General features: G+C 36.8%; 1 protein-coding gene across 5 annotated transcripts; it reads right to left on the minus strand.

Moving 5' to 3' along the window:
• Window positions 1-905: 905 nt before the first annotated feature.
• Window positions 906-16,042, minus strand: syt10 (synaptotagmin X). 5 transcript variants are annotated; one of them, XM_051690488.1, is made up of 8 exons: window positions 15,880-16,042; window positions 13,641-13,831; window positions 13,375-13,574; window positions 9,319-9,880; window positions 5,029-5,149; window positions 4,690-4,861; window positions 4,009-4,138; window positions 906-3,182 (listed from the first exon to the last, which is right to left on the minus strand). In XM_051690488.1, the coding sequence occupies exons 1-8, from the start codon at window positions 16,025-16,027 to the stop codon at window positions 3,111-3,113; spliced, it is 1,596 nt and encodes a 531-aa protein (XP_051546448.1). In that variant the 5' UTR covers window positions 16,028-16,042; the 3' UTR covers window positions 906-3,110. The 5 variants fall into 5 exon arrangements, with proteins under 5 accessions (XP_051546448.1, XP_051546447.1, XP_051546449.1 ...); XM_051690487.1 differs by having other exon boundaries at window positions 13,375-13,577; XM_051690489.1 differs by having other exon boundaries at window positions 13,375-13,592; window positions 13,686-13,831; window positions 15,880-16,027.
• Between the last annotated feature and the right edge of the window lie 660 nt (window positions 16,043-16,702).

Genomic DNA, 16,702 nt, shown 5'->3' on the forward strand with positions numbered 1-16,702 from the left:
TTTCCAACCATGTTATCCCTTGTGCGAGTATCAAAGACAAATATTTTTTCAAGATATCATCAAATGTTAATTTATTTTCTTTATTCTTTCAGGCACAATGCTGTTTGTCACTTGCAAGATTTTTAGAAATCTTTGTAAAGGAAATGTTGTCTGCTACGTCTAATACTGTCTGCCTGTAGGCATTGAAAATTCAATCATACACCAGTAAGGGAGAGGAAGTTAGATGATTGTTTATATAGATATGAAATAAAGATGGATATGAGGATTTAATGTTTGGAAAGTGTTTCATGTATTAGAAGAGATTGAATATCTTAATATGAATTCATCAAAATATTATACTGATATTGATCAAACTTGAATAATCAATAATTAAAGATGTTTGGTCTGAAGTGAGGTAAACTCCCCTCTAAACAATAACAACAACAAAACATGCTACATCATCTGGCTACTGTGTGAGTCCCTTTAGACCATAATTTTCAGCACATACTAGCAGAAGAGTTATAAGCTGTTTTGACGCAGAACAATCTTGGAAAATCCATTGTTTTTATGCTTTCAAATGGATTTCAATTTGTTCAATTAAAAGTGTGTCTATTCTGGGGCAGTTTGGCACATCATGGCAGCTCTTAGAAGCATTCAATCTAAACAATGGCCTTGTCAAGGCTTTAGAAGATTTTGGAGCCTACATCCATAGAATTTTTTTTTATATCTCTGTTTATATATATATATATATATATATATATATATATATATATATATATATATAATGTATGATTTTCATGTTTACTTTTCTCCATGTTTCCATGGCAGAAGATGTGAAAAGTTAGAAGTCCAGCTTCTCAATCTATTTGATAAATTTTATTATTGGATTTTTTTTATTAATTTTTTTTTATGGTGAGGTGCAGACACCAGCTGTGGGACATTCAGATATGATAAACACATTCTTTAATTCTAAAAGTGAATGGCCACTGCATGCTGTTTATTACATTTATATTGTCTATAAATCAATATAGCTTCTGGTGGCCAAAAGTTTGGAAAAATGTACAGATTTTGCTCTTATGGAAAGAAATTGTTACTTTTATTCACCAAAGTAGCATTAAACTGATCACAATGTAGAGTCAGGACAATAATAACATGAAAAATTACTATTACAATTTTAAAAAAAAAATTTAAACTACTTCAGAGTTCTCATCAAAAAAATCCTCCACGTGCAGCAATGACAGCTTTGCAGATCCTTGGCATTCTAGCTGTCAGTTTGTCCAGATACTCAGGTGACATTTCACTCCACACTTCCTGTAGCACTTGCCATAGATGTGGCTGTCTCGTCGGACACTTCTCACATACCTTACAGTCTAGCTGATCCCACAAAAGCTCAATGGGGTTAAGATCCATAACACTCTTTTCCAGTATTCTGTTGTCCAATGTCTGTGTTTCTTTGCCCACTTTAACCTTTTTTTGTTTTGTTTTTCTGTTTCAAAAGTGGCTTTTTCTTTGCAGTTCTTCCCAAAAGGCCTGCACCCCTGAGTCTTCTATTTACAGTTGTACATGAAACTGGTGTTGAGCGGGTAGAATTCAATGAAGCTGTCAGCTGAGGACATGTGAGGCATTTATTTATCAAACTAGAGACTCTGATGTACTTATCCTCATGTTTAGTTGTACATCTGGTCTTCCACATCTCTTTCTGTCCTTGTTAGAGCCAGTTGTCCTTTGTCTTTGAAGACTGTATTGTACACCTTTGTATGAAATTTTCAGTTGTTTTATTTTGGCAATTTCAAGCATTGTATAGCCTTCATTCCTCAAAACAATGATTGACTGACGAGTTTCTAGGGAAAGCATTTTCTTTTTTGCCATTTTTGACCTAATATTGACCTTAAGACATGCCAGTCTATTGCATACTGTGGCAACTCAAAAACAAACACAAAGACAATGTTAAGCTTCATTTAACAAACCAAATAGATTTAGTGTTTGATATAATAGCAAGTGATTTTCTAGTACCAAATTAGCAATTTAGCATGATTACTCAAGGATAAGGTGTTGGGGTGATGGCTGCTGGAAATGGGGCCTGTCTAGATTTTATAAAAAATGACTTTTTTCAAATAGTAATTTTAGTGTTTTATTTTTTTTTATTTTATTTTTTTTACATCAGTAATGTCCTGACTATGTTTGAATGCCACTTTGGTGAATAAATATACCAATTTCTTTCCATAAGATAAAACACTGTACATTATTCCAAACTTTTGGCCACCAGTGTATACTATAGCAATTTTTTTTATTCAAAAAGCCTATTTAGAAACAATCAACAAGCAAATAATTACAATTATAGATTTAGAACTTGGTACATATGCTTTGAAAAATAACTAGACCCAAATATGTATTAAACCTCTCTCAATTCTTCTGTTTTTTAATGCAGAGTTCATATAAAGAATATCCAGCCTGCATAACACACAAAGAGCAGTCTGCCATGGATAAAGCACATTGTGGTACACCAGTAACTATTCTTTTCTAACTAATCTAAACTATTCTTCATGTAAAGAAAGACTTTTTAGAGGATTGATAAGTAACTGTAGCAATCTTGATATAATTTGTAAGTGTAGATCACTAGAATTTCGTCACATGTTTGTTTGATTAATGTTTAGCACAACTCTTTGTAACCTCCATACCAAAGAAGCCTTGATTAAATTTTTCAAAGCCTTCTTTTTACTTCCCTAACCCTGCATCAAATGTGTCAAATATTTTCACCAGGAGAAAATTAGTCAGAAACTCAAGAATATGAAATGATAAGCACTGTCATTTCACGTGTCAGTAAAATGACATGGCATCATTATGCTGTCAAACAGGAAGAATTTTCCCTGTTTTACCACACAATTTCACTGTAAGCTTCAAAGTGACCTGAAAACTATTGTTTTAAGAGCCCAGAAACTCAGCACCAGTTTAAAAAGAAAGCAAAATTATTGAGAAACTCTCAGATACTTGTTTGTGTGTGTAGCAGGGATACCAGTACTGTATATTTAAATTAAAATGCAGTGTTACAAGCTACAGCTAGAGAAAACATACCCTTTTAATCATACAAACCAATTGTGTTTTGTAATTAGGAACGTGTGAACTCCTGGTTCTTATGGGGTCTGTTGGGGTTTGGGGGATGGACATGATCCTTGACTCTCAAAACTGGATGCTCTTCCTGGCCACTGCAGAGACAGATGATAACAAAATATCACTACAAAGTAGTTTAGGACATATAAGACTTAAAAGAATATTCCGGGTTAAATGCAAGTTAAGATCAATTGACATAATTTGTGGCATAATGTTGATTACCACACAAATGTATTTACCTTCCTCCTTTTCTTAAAAAAAAAAGCAAAAATCTTACAATGGAGGTGAATGGGCTAATCCATAAACGTAAAATTACTAACTGTTTCAAAAGTGTAGTCACATGATGAACAATATGCATGTTAACATGATTTTAGTATGATAATATCGCCTACTCACCATTTTTGTGTACATTTTTATCCAATATGACAACTTCATTGCCATGACGACATGGTACCGTAAACCTAAAACCCTAAAACGACTGTAAAAACTACTAATTTACAGCTCAAATAATGCACAAGTTTTAACAGAAGAAATACTTTAAGTGCTTTTATACAGAATAACACAATCACTTCCATTGTAAGTACCTCACTGTATCATTGATATTTTTTTTTTTCTTTTTTTATTTAAAGGGGTTTTTTTCTTTTTTTTTCTTGTGGTGATCAGTATTATGCGACAAATGCTGTCAATTGTGTTCAACTTGTATTGAACCCAGAATATTACTTAAATCAGAATCAGTCCAAAAGCACCACACCAGGCCTAAATGAACATTGTACAGTTACATGGATTCATCTCTTGAAGCCATGCAAAAATGAAAGATAAAATCTAATATTTTTGTTAACTGTAGAGGATGTAGCATGTTCAAAATGTTGCAACTCTATTGTGTCATCACCAAAAAGCCTGGCAGACTCCCTTCCTACTCACCTCATTCAGTGCATGCCAGTGGGTGATGGGCTTGCGTGGGTAAGCTAGCATCTCGTTCCAATGGTCCCTCCCAAGACCCTCCGCATCTGGCCCTGCCCTACACACCCCTATCACTTCATTGTGTCCAACTCTGAAAGAGAAACAGAATAGAGGGCTTTCTTTAAAAAAATAAAATAAAAGCAGTTTACTGATGAGTAGTTCAGAACATTCTAGATGTTCACATCCATATTTAACATAATGACTAGACAAAGACAGAGGGAAACTAGTGGTACTATAATTGAACTTACTTTAACTGCACTGAACGCAAAGACAACAGGAACATGGCATAAACAGTTCCATTCACCTGCATATAATATTTAGCTACAGGTACTTGATGGTTGAGCAATGTTTTGATGGCATAATCTGCTGATAATTACAGCACAGCTACATGCAGAAAATGACTGTGGCTAATTTAATAAATTCACGGCAGGGTTTTACAGGACCAGACTGAAAGTTCTGCTTGATTAAGTTATTTGCTGCAAATATTTGGATAATAATAATAACTGCCAAGCATGCTATCTGACTTAATGTCAACAGTGTTGTGTCATGTCAGATTAAATTGTATTTAACATCACTCAGGTATAAAATTTGTATGGCTATTGTTTTTCTATGACTATGATGTCTGAAAAGGCAGGAACTGACCTGTCATAATCCATCACCATGATTGACAGGCTGACCTGCTCCACATTCTCAGGTGGTATGTCGAAAATGATGGCCTCGTTATAGACAGGGTTGAGTGTGTTCTTTTTGGTGGTCGTCTTCCGCTTCTTAAGTCTCCGGCCATCACATATGAGGGAGACTTTAACGTATGGATCTGAGTACAGAAACATATTGTGAAACCGTTTTAGAGCTTTGCAGGTCCAAAACAAATATAAAAATGCCACTCAACTGCTTTGTTCATTCAGTATATTGATCACTGTGATATCTTATGCACAGAACAAAATAGCATTACTTGCATTTTTTGGCTGTCTTAACACTGACCTGAGTAGCCAGTTATGTCCATGGCTTTTAGATTACGACATTTGATGACGGTAAGTGTCATGCGTCCAGCCGTGGGAAGATAGCAAAGGGAGTACATGATTTCACCCAGATCCACACTCTCCTGAGAGAAAGAAAGAAAGAAAGAAAGAAAGAAAGAAAGAAAGAAAAAAGAAATACTGCAGTTGCATATATTGTCCCTAGATTTGATCAACCAATAGAATTTGTTATTGTCTGTACTGCAGTGTGCTAAAATAGCATTGCAAGTTATTGATTAAATGATTTTGGAGGAAAATCTCACATTTCAGCAAATATTGTAAGATGATTTTCTCTTCAGAGTCTCTCCAGAGAACCCTTGAAAAGACTACAAACAAAACCTTTATTGACTGACACTCTAAATAGACTTTTTTTTTTTGCCTTTTCAATGACAACTCAGACCTAGCTTGGGAGATATTGGACCAAATGTATGCTCATCAGGTTTAAACAAAGCTTTACTCTTTATTAGATCTAAAGAGCAGAAAGTCAGGGACTCAGAAACAACTATATTGTTGTGAACAGAAATATTACTCTTCTCAGAAAGTGAGCTGTTTCAAGAAGACTTTCATAACAGCTGTTATGGCCTGTGTGGAGGTTTTACTGTGGAACATACTGTATGGTTTGGGTGGCTTGTTCTTGTGTGATTATAAACCAGTTTTGAATAAGACAAATAGCTCCCCTTACCTTAATTAGCTTTGCAGAGGCATTAACGTTTATTCTAAAAGGCCAGTGTATTCACAGCTTCTTAGTACAGGATTCACTAATTTACATCGATTAATCTTTCAAAGACATGCTGAATATAGTGATTAATCTGTCCAAGTAAACATTCAAAACAGATTACATAACAAACTTACACTTCATACGTAACATCTGTTGTACTGGTAAGTTAGTGTTTCTAAATTTCAAACCTTTCAATGTCTTGTACCAGGTCTATCAGATTATTATTCAGCCTTCCAAAGCACATGCTAGTTCTTCAATACCATTGATTACATATCAAACGGTATTATATATAGTTGTAATGGTACCTACGTTGACATCAACAGTCTCTCTGTCACACCCTACCCCCTCCTCTGACTGTTCTCATTATCCACAGTACAAGTGGTAAATCAGTAGTGGTTCTAGCTTGTATGGCGCCCTGGGCGATACCTGCTTCTACACGCCCCGGAAGTTGTTGACTGGTGGGGGGGGGCGAGGTATTGTATGGCGCCTTGGACGAAACCCACTTCAACACGCTCCCAAAGTTGCTGACGGGGGTTGGGTGGTGTCTGTGTGGGTGCCTGGGCAACTGCCCATGGCGCCCATGCCTAAATCCGCCACTGCAGTGAATACAGAGAGCTGCAAGTCAAGTTCAGGAGTCACGAATTCTAGTGGTTCTAGTAGTTTAATGTCTGACCGCAACAATTCACAAATCTTTTTGGGGTAATAATACTCTTCCTGTTTTGACTCCCCAACTTCCCCTCCTTCAGAGCTGACTGGCCTTGTACAAAAGTGGCAATTTTCTCCAAATTAGAGAACAAAATTAGACCTTCAAATGTCAACTAAAGGCAAAATAGAGGGTTTCAGTGTGCAGTCAGAAGCACAACAGAGCAAGGCTACAATCTATGGATCTGACTATTTTGGGAATTGAGAGTTACTAGCCTCTTTCCACAGTCGGGAGCCATAGAGCAGCTGGTCTGCTTCTAAGAGTCAGTTTTATCCCTACGGGGCTGTTGTAATACTCTCATAACTGAGCAAAACATGTTGAAACCTCTCCACTGCCTTTGCTAACCTGCTAATCAATCATTTTGAATTGTAGCTACAAGGGAAAGCAATAGTCAGTGAAGAGAATGAGAAGAAAACAACGCAAGAGTGATCCAAACATTAACAAAAGGGGAGCAAAAAGACAATAACATCAGAACATAAGCAACATGACAGTAACAAAATCGCATGTCCCCATCAACCAAACAACAAGAAGAACAACAACAAAATGATTAAACATGAGGAAAACAAAACAATCAGGAAATTAATGAGCCTGAAAAAGACTGATGCGTCAAACAAGGAGGAGGAGAAGATTACATTTTCCAAACAGGAATGACTCACCCAAGCAAAGCTCAACAAGAATAAGAATAAAATGCTGTCACCACTCATTTAGTTTTTGTAGCAGAAAGGCAGTGGGAGTCATTGTAAGTGAGGTGAGTGTGATTGGCAAGATGTCTTTCACCTCTAAAGAATCTCTAGTAATAGAAGAATTCTTTATGTAATAATACATGACAAAAGGTCAAAATTGTACACAGACTACCATTTTTACTGGGGGTTAATATTCCAGGTCTATGGAGAAAACACAGCAAAAGCTTTTAAGTACACAAAACTTTTTATAGAACTACCTCAGGCCAGGTTAATTTTTTAAAATTATTGTTATTGGTCTGAAATGGCCAGTATTGGAAGCAGATATTATCAAAGAGTAAACACTTTTTTATGCCAAGTTACAAAAGTACTATACAGTTTTTCATATTCTTTATTGTACATTAAAATGCTTCTGTCTGATTTTACTTGTTGCATGAAAAAGTTTGGATCTTAATTTTTAAACAACAGACAAAATAATATATGTATGTAATATCTATTATAGAGCAGTGCCATAGCACAAACATATTTGTCAGTTATCATGTATTTGGCACCCATATGTTCACTACTTCCACAAATGTTAGCCTCGAAAAATCCCAGAGAGTTGGCATAGTTGTCCTTAAAATTCCCTCAGAAACAACACGACTGTGGCGGTTACATAAGCCATGATATATTTACTGAGGCATAATTTTTGAGTGGGCTACAGTATCACGGGACCCAATAAGATTAAGGAGCCAATACAAAAAATTAATGCAAAAAAAAAAAAAAACAATCCAGAAATGTCACCAGTAGCCAATTTCAGAACTACAAGAAAGAAACCTATGCAATTCCTATGCAATTTACGCCCTTGTATATATATATATATATAGTATACAAGGGAGGAAATTGCATAGGTTTCTTTCTTGTAATTCTGAAATTGGCTACTGGTGACATTTTTTTATTGTGCTCTGATGTCAGTGGGACAAACTCAATTCCACACCTGTTGGATTAGTCATGGCTGCCGTTTGAAGGCTCTGGCTTGATAATCATACTTCCTGCGGCATTGGAAACTAGCAATTGGGTCTATTTTTGGAAGGGGTATGTGGGTGCCCTGAAAGGGTGAGTCAGTTTGGAGATGAGCCCTCCCTCACACCTGGCAAAGGCTTTACATAACAGATCAATCTATCTGTTAATGAGACCTATGAAAGGGTCTTCACACTTGTGCATTCCATTTTTCTTTGTGGAGCTTAATTTGATTGAAACAGAAGTATCTGACAACTTCTTATGAAACAATTGTATCCCTTCTTGGCTTGAGTATGTGTCCAAAATTATGGTCTCAATGAGATAAAGGCAATATATAAACTATGCTAAGTAATGCAACATAACTATCTGATTAACTTACTGACACACTGATGCAGTGTTAGAAATTAAATGAATATTCCGGGTTCAATACAAGTTAAGCTCAGTCGACAGCATTTGTGGCATAATGTTGATTATTCCTTTAAAAAAGCAACAACACTTGTGAAATACTTACAATGGAAGTGAATCAGGGTTTACATTAATTCTTCTGTTAAAACTTGTGTATTATATGAGATGTAAAGTTGTTTAAATCATCATTTTTACGGTCCTTTAGGGTTTATGGTGTTACGTTGTCATGGCAAGTTGTAAACTTGGATATTACTTTACACAGAAAATGTTAGTTAGCGATTTTATCATATTAAAATTATGTTAACACACATATTGTTACTTTTAAAACAGTGAGTATTTTAACGTTTAAGAATTGGCTCTATTCACTTCCATTGTAAGTGTATAAAAGATTGAGCTTAACTTGTATTTAACCCAAAATATTGTCTAAACTTAAATTTATTTATTTATTTATTTATTTTTAATTGCACCTAACCACTTATAAACACACTATGTGCCATCCTTTTTTGTCTAATGCTTATCATCACTTTATTGTAATAAGTCTGTAAAATTAACACCTGAATCTGAATAATATTTAGGCCTATAATAGAATTTTACTAAACAGATAAAAAAAGAACACAGAAGAATTCAATACTGAAGATTTGTTTTTTTTATATCGGTGGCACTTTTGCCACTTTCAGTAGCTTTCCACAAGCTCTCAATTCGTTTCTGAATTGGCATGTCAATGACCAGACAAAAGCATGCCATACTCACTGTAGTGGCAGCAAGGATGTCCTTCCAAACCACAGCTTCACGTGATAGGTCAGAAAGCTCAAACAGGTTATCAACCACCACTTCACCGATCATGTCATGACTTGTGAAGCGGTCAAAGTCGTACACACTGAAGTGCAACTTGCGATTGCACAGCTCACTGTACTCCACAGAGAAGTAGAACACCTCATCAAATGTGGGGTTGAGCGTCTTGCGGTGGACCCTCGTCTGAAACTTCTTTTTGCGCTCAGGAAGCAGGTAGATCTTCACGTAGGGGTCGGAGGTGCCTGTGAAGTCCTTAGCAGGCAGATCCAGGGCCTTTAGAATGCGAACCACAAGAGCCTGCTCCTCATAGTCGTAGCTGAGGGCGAAGCTCAGCTTGCCACAGGTTTCCACCGGCTCCTTGGCCCCGTCTTCAGAGTCCACTGACTTCTGCTTGTAAAGCTCAGGTTTGATACGGCCAATACTGACCGTAGAAGACTGCCGCACAGGTAGAGTATCCATGGGGAAATCCACGCTGGTCACATTCATCTGCCGTGGCAGGTGTCGGCGGAAAGAATTGTGCCTTGAAAAGAAGAACGAAGAAGAACATTTGTTGATAATTATTTAAAACAAATAGTGTCTTAACTCCTTAGGTTCTCTTGTAAAGATTGTCACAAACCAGTGGACAACAAGCACTTGAGTGCCCTGTGTCAAACTCTTTGGTTTCTATCTTTTAGCAAATTGAATGTTGCAGAAAATATTTATTCACAATTGTTAGGACTGGATTTTCAGTCCATAAAACCTAATCCCAATACTTGTCATGACTCCTATTCTATGAGGAAACCATAGTTCTCTCCTTATCCTTGGTGTTTCCTAGCAACTACCACCTTTTGGAAGATGACAACAAACATATGACAATGACAGTGTGTTCCAAAAAAAAAAAAAAAAAAAACTTAATGGATTAAGCAATTGAACATAGACTAATGGTATTAAAATGTGGTACAGTTCTGTGGTTTACATTCTTTATTCTTTTTTCCACACAATCTTCTGTTTTTTGTTTGTCTTGCTTGATCTCTCCTTATCACTGTCAATCAGTCTATCTCTCTCAAATTTGTCTAACCCCTCTTTGTTACCTAAAAATGTTTCCTGCACATTGTGCCCTGCAATTTGCAAAAACACCCCAGCACAATGCAATTATATACATTTAAGAGATAGAGTAATTACGATTTCTTCAGATTTTTAAGAAGGCTTCTTTTTAAATCCAGTGTTTGATGGCTGTGTTTCTGAGATACTGTATCTTGCCAACAATTCTGAATGAGTCAGAATTCAGAATTTGTATTTCTACTCTTTCTTAGAAGAGAATGAATATTGCATAAGGAGGAGGAGGCAAGGGAAAAGTTGAGGTCTTATCAGTGCAAACGTCAACAGTCAGACACCTGTTGTCGAATCCACTAATGACTGACTGCTTGATGTGAACAAACTATTCTTTCAAGTCATTTGAGCTGAGACGACAACTTGGTTTTAGTTCATGAGATGTAATCTGAAAATTTTGTTTTGTCGTATTACAGCAAAAGGAAACTAATTTTTAAGGCATGGATATCATAACACATCTGTGTTAGTGGATTGTTGAATAAATAGGAAGTAAGCAATGTACATACTTCAGTAAAAGGTTTTGATTATAGCACTCTACATATTGACCTACAAGAGATATTAGAAACTGACTTGAATTTCAGCTAATGTACAAAAGGGTCACATCTCTCCTTTAGCATTTAATGGGTATTTGTATTTAATATATGTGTAAAATTAATGTTTGTTTTTTTGTTTTTTTGTTTTTTCATTGAATGTGTTGTGATTGCAAATCGTATCCTGGAGATACTGTATATAAAATTCTTATATCTTCATTTCCTTCCCCAGAAAACTGAAAGCATATATCCTTCAAAGCAATATAGTGCATTATTATTATTATTATTTTATTTTAGTAATTCTTGTCAGCAAAAATTAAATAGCTGCCCAGTTCATACCCAATCTAAGCAACACTTTGGCATCTGTGCATCGTTCATCTCACTTTAGTGATCAAGCTACTGTGAAATGACCATTTCAAAGATACATTCCATATTTCAGACTATTATTAAAGGGATAGTTCACCCAAAAATGTTAGTTCTGTCATAATTGAATCAACCCCCCCCCCCCCCCCCAAACTGTACTCCTTTCTTTCTTCAGTGGTACACAAAAGGAGATGTTAGTCAGTACTGTATGTTACCCTCAGTCACCATTCACTTTCAATGTATCTTTTACAATTACAATGAATAGTGACTGAGGCTGTCATTCTGCTTAACATCTCCTTTTGTGTTCTACGAGGGAAAGAAAGTCATGTGGGTTTGGGACAACTTAAAGATGTGTAAATTATGTTTCTTGGAGATGTTATGCTATTCTCGCATGGCATATCTTCCGATTAAAAAAAACAAAAACAAATTGGGAGTGAAAAAAAATTCACGTGTTGAGTGTACTTCCAGAAAGAATTTAGACATAGTCAAAGTTAACATTAAAGAAATAACAGAGGAAATAAATGGAATAAGGAATCAGCAAAAGGTGCCAACCCAGGAACACCCAAACTGTCTTTCACATTAACCTTTAAGCAGCTTCATTTGGCCTTTTTGTGTACCCTATTAACAGGTAATTTATGAGAAGGACAGCTCGTTTGTTACACTGCATCAAAGTCATAATGTCAGTTCTGTGTCAAGTCAATAATGGATTCCACGAGGAACCGAACACAGCAGTTCACCACTTCCCTAGTCGGACAAACAGTCGCAGTGAGTCAGTTCCACTGTGTGGCAACAATAATTACATCCCTGTTTGCTTTTGACATGGTGCTGCGTGAAACAAAGAGAAGAAGAGCTGATTGTTTAATTGCTAGGGTCATTTAATGCTGTTGCCATGGCAATGCGACTCTAGGGCTCTGATTGGTGAGCTGTAGTGATTAATGGGCGTATGCAAAAACCAGGAGACATGCCATTACCCTGTCAACCAGAGGTAAATTAGTGAAAATAAGGGAGCTGTGATAATATTAGCACAGAATTTATAAAATATAGAATTATTTCAAAGTCCTGTAACATACAGTATCTCAATAGTCCCTATTTTCCTATTAATTATTTCCCTTTTTATAATGCCAAACATATGAAAAAAAAATGTATTAGCCTATATGCACCTCTGGATTGTTTATCATATAAAGTTTCTGTGCCATCTAGAATTTTATATAGATATACTTATATGTATATGCAGATGGTATATCCCACATCTTTGTAGCAGTTAATCTATTTATTGGTTATTCTCTTATAACTGTGCATTGGCTTGGGTCTGGCAGTCTTATTGCTACCTGGAAAAGCATAAATATGTATATCTCATCAATGAAAAACAGCTTCTCTATCATTTGCTGCATTCAAAGGCGCACACTGATCACAAATCATTCAGTATTAATCAATCCATAAGTGCAGTCCTTCATGAGCACCACCTCAAAATTAAACTATTTTTCAGTAAGTATATGTTCAGCGATTATCTGTTTGAGTTATTTACTCAAGTGGTAGTAATGAAATTATTATCCCTCTTCTATAGTGTCACTCAATGGGCAATCAAGTTGTCAAATAGTAGATTTCCAGAGCCATGAATAGATATCATCTAACTAACTGATAGAATTACGCAGTATGGGTATATATAGTGTGATATTGCTTTTATACAACAATTCTACAAACAATAAGGTAGTTTCGAGTAACTTACATACAGTATTAGACACAATATGGCCAGTTATTTTTTATATTTTTGCTCTGCTAACAAAAATTGTTCCAAACAAAGCCAAAGCTGGCTTAACCATTGTGTGTCACCAAGCAGTGTACAGACTGACAGCCTGTCTGAAACACCGCAAACACAGACAAGCAGGGTAATACATAAAGTGTTGTTATACCTAACAGCAGTCTTGGAACGCCATTTGTCCAATCATATTAGAGAACCATAGTGAAGTGTACCTTAAAATGTAATGTAATGTATGTAAAAGGCAGGAGTATGACACTCAGAGGTGTATTTTACCTGGAGGAAGAGGTAGGTTCGGTAGTCTGCCGCTGGATCTTGGCCTGCTTGCTCAGACGATCACGCAGAGCCTGCTGCACCTCAGCAGGGATGTCTGGTGACGTCTGACTGATCTTCATGGCTGCCTCCAGAAGCTTAACTGAGCTGCGGCCGTTTACCTTTACCTCCGGCACCTTTCTTTTCTTCTCATCCTCATCCTCCTGCTGGTGTTGCGATAGCTGTCTTCCTGCAATTGCAACTGCCTTGGAATCAGGATGAGGAGAAACAGAACGAGACACCAGAGGCAGGGCCGGGGGTGCCTCAGGTAGCACCCCCTGGGGGCAGTTGTCAGCATTGGTCGAGAGTGCCTTGCTTCTCCAAATGGGCCAGCACAGCTTCCAAAAGACAAAGAGAGAGACTACCAAAAGGGCCAGCCCACAGAAACCTACAACCACAGCTAGGAGACTTACAGAGATGTCTACAGGCAACAAGAGAAATGGAAGCGAGCAAAGAGAGGGATGGGGAACGTATATGAAGATTTGAAAGAGGAAGAAAGGGTAGAGTGTTGAAAGGAGAGTGGGAATTATGGAGAACAGAAGGTGAGAGAAAGATAATGAAGAACAGACAGGCAGACAGAGAGAAATGTTGCATGACAGACAAACAGGAGAAGAGAGAGAGAGAGAGAGAGAGAGAGAGAGAGAGAGAGAGAGAGAGAGAGAGTGCAAGGTATAAGAAAAAGAAGACTGAAATGCCTTTTAGTAAAGCAGAGCTCAGAGTCATTTCGCTCCCCTTTCAGTGGTCCAAAGAAAATTATCTGGATGACATTAATAAAAAAAATATAATGTGTAGTAAGTCAGTTCACATGCATTCATCAAACTTGTGCTGTAGCATTGGTTATTGGATAAAATTATTTTAATTATTTATTTATATATACACTGGCGGCCAAAAGTTTGGAATAATGTACAGATTTTGCTGTTTTGGAAGGAAATTGGTACTTTAATTCACCAAAGTGGCATTCAGCTGATCACAAAGTATAGTCAGGACATTACTGATGTAAAAAAACAGCACCATCACTATTTGAAAAAAGTCATTTATGATCAAATCTAGACAGGCCCCATTCCCAGCAGCCATCACTTCAACACCTTATCCTTGAGTAATCATGCTAAATTGCTCATTTGGTACTAGAAAATCACTTGCCATTATATCAAACACAGTTGAAAGTTATTTGGTTCGTTAAATGAAGCTTAACATTGTCTTTGTGTTTGTTTTCGAGTTGCCACAGTATACAATAGACTGGCATGTCTTAAGGTCAATATTAGTTAAAAAATGGTAAAAAAAAAGAAACAGCTTTCTCTAGAAACTCGTCAGTCAATCATTGTTTTGAGGAATGAAGGCTATACAATGCTTGAAATTGCCAAAAAACTGAAGATTTCATACAAAGGTGTACACTACAGTTTTCAAAGACAAAGGACAACTGGTTCTAACAAGGACAGAAAGAGATGTGGAAGGTCAGATGTCCAACTAAACAAGAGGATAAGTACATCAGAGTCTCTAGTTTGAGAAATAGATGCCTCACATTTCCTCAGCTGACAGCTTCATTGAATTCTACCTGCTCAACACCAGTTTCATGTACAACAGTAAAGAGAAGACTCAGGGGTGCAGGCCATATGGGAAGAATTGCCAAAAAAATCTACTTTTGAAACAGAAAAACCAAAAGAAAAGGTTAGAGTGGGCAAAGAAACACAGACATTGGACAACAGATTATTGGAAAAGAGTGTTATGGATCTTAACCCCATTGAGCTTTTGTGGGATCAGCTAGACTGTAAGGTGCGTGAGAAGTGCCCGACAAGACAGCCACATCTATGGCAAGTGCTACAGGAAGTGTGGGGTGAAATGTCACCTGAGTATCTGGACAATCTGACAGCAAGAATGCTAAGGATCTGAAAAGCTGTCATTGCTGCACATGGAGGATTTTTGGATGAGATCTCTTTGAAGTAGTTTAAGAAGTTCTGATTTTTTTTTTTCAAATTGTAATAGTAATTTTTCACGTTGTTAATGTCCTGACTATACATTGTGATCAGTTGAATGCCACTTTGGTGAATATATATATATATATAATGCGACAGGTTCAGATGCTTAATGCACTGCACAATGCAACAAATAATAATTGCATGCACTGCGTTACTCTATCGCGTGACCTCTCCACATACTTTTGAAAAAATAAAATACGCGAGTTTTAAGAGTTTCAATATAGAAAATGAATACATTTGCCACTTACGACCTGTTGCGCACTTGTAAGTTACAGGTGGGAAATGTCTGCTCGTGCGATGTCTAAATTTCGGCAATATATGTTACAACGAATCTTTCTGTGTCCATGGAATGTGAGACAGACTTTTCATACTTTAAGTAGTCTTCTTTGACTTTACACGTACTTGTTCTTGTCAAAAAGTTGCACGTTAACTTTCTAGCACAAAGAACAACTTCATCAAAGAAAAAGTAGAATAACGTTATTTAAGTTAAATTTACCTGAATTCCCTTTACCTGGTATGTTGCTCTCCAGTGGAAATATATCCGCGCATTTCTCCCGATCGACGTGCCCGGCGAGGCATAGCTCCGTTACTATCTGGAGAGCCCTTTGGCACAGGCTTATGCCGTCCTCTGTGCGGACATTCATGTCTTTCCTGTTAATCCATTGTATGTTGGACGATCCGTGAGAGCGTGTGTTCATTTGGGGATCATGTGAGCTGCTGAGCGCAGCTGATGCGTATAAGAATCGAGAGAGAGAGTGAAGCGTTAAAGTCCATGTCCTTTGCGCAAAAGCGCAAGCAGAGACTGGTGATGGATTCTTTGGCGCGCTGGAACATTGTAGGGACATTTTGACACTGCCCAATAGGAAACATGCGTTGTCACAAGAGGGAGGATCATAAACAAGACGCAAATATTTATCGTATTTTCGTTATTAAGATAAAATGAAGCTCTTCCAATGGAACATAATCTACTGTGCATCTGCTTTTTTGATTGACAAAGAGGCTGTAAATAGTAAATACAGTGCATTAGACAACGTATTGAAACATTTCACAACTCTAGTTTCAGCTTTAGTAAATTATACAAAATAAGTAATTGCTTAACTAGCCTTTGGTATGTTTATTGTTTTTGCCATCCACTTGGTTTTTGAATATTCAATATCAGTGTATCAAAAGTTTAAAAGTTACTCTATCTGTATTCACTTTCTACTTTTAATGCTCTTTGGTAATGTTTTGCTTTTTGCTTCTGCTTACATATCACATTAACAATAAAAAGGAGTTTCCAAATGTAGTTCACTGTACTTGTGCTGTCAGATAGAAAAACA

The sequence above is a fragment of the Myxocyprinus asiaticus genome, chromosome 47, assembly GCF_019703515.2.
Source record: "Myxocyprinus asiaticus isolate MX2 ecotype Aquarium Trade chromosome 47, UBuf_Myxa_2, whole genome shotgun sequence".
Taxonomy (NCBI): Eukaryota; Metazoa; Chordata; class Actinopteri; order Cypriniformes; family Catostomidae; genus Myxocyprinus; species Myxocyprinus asiaticus.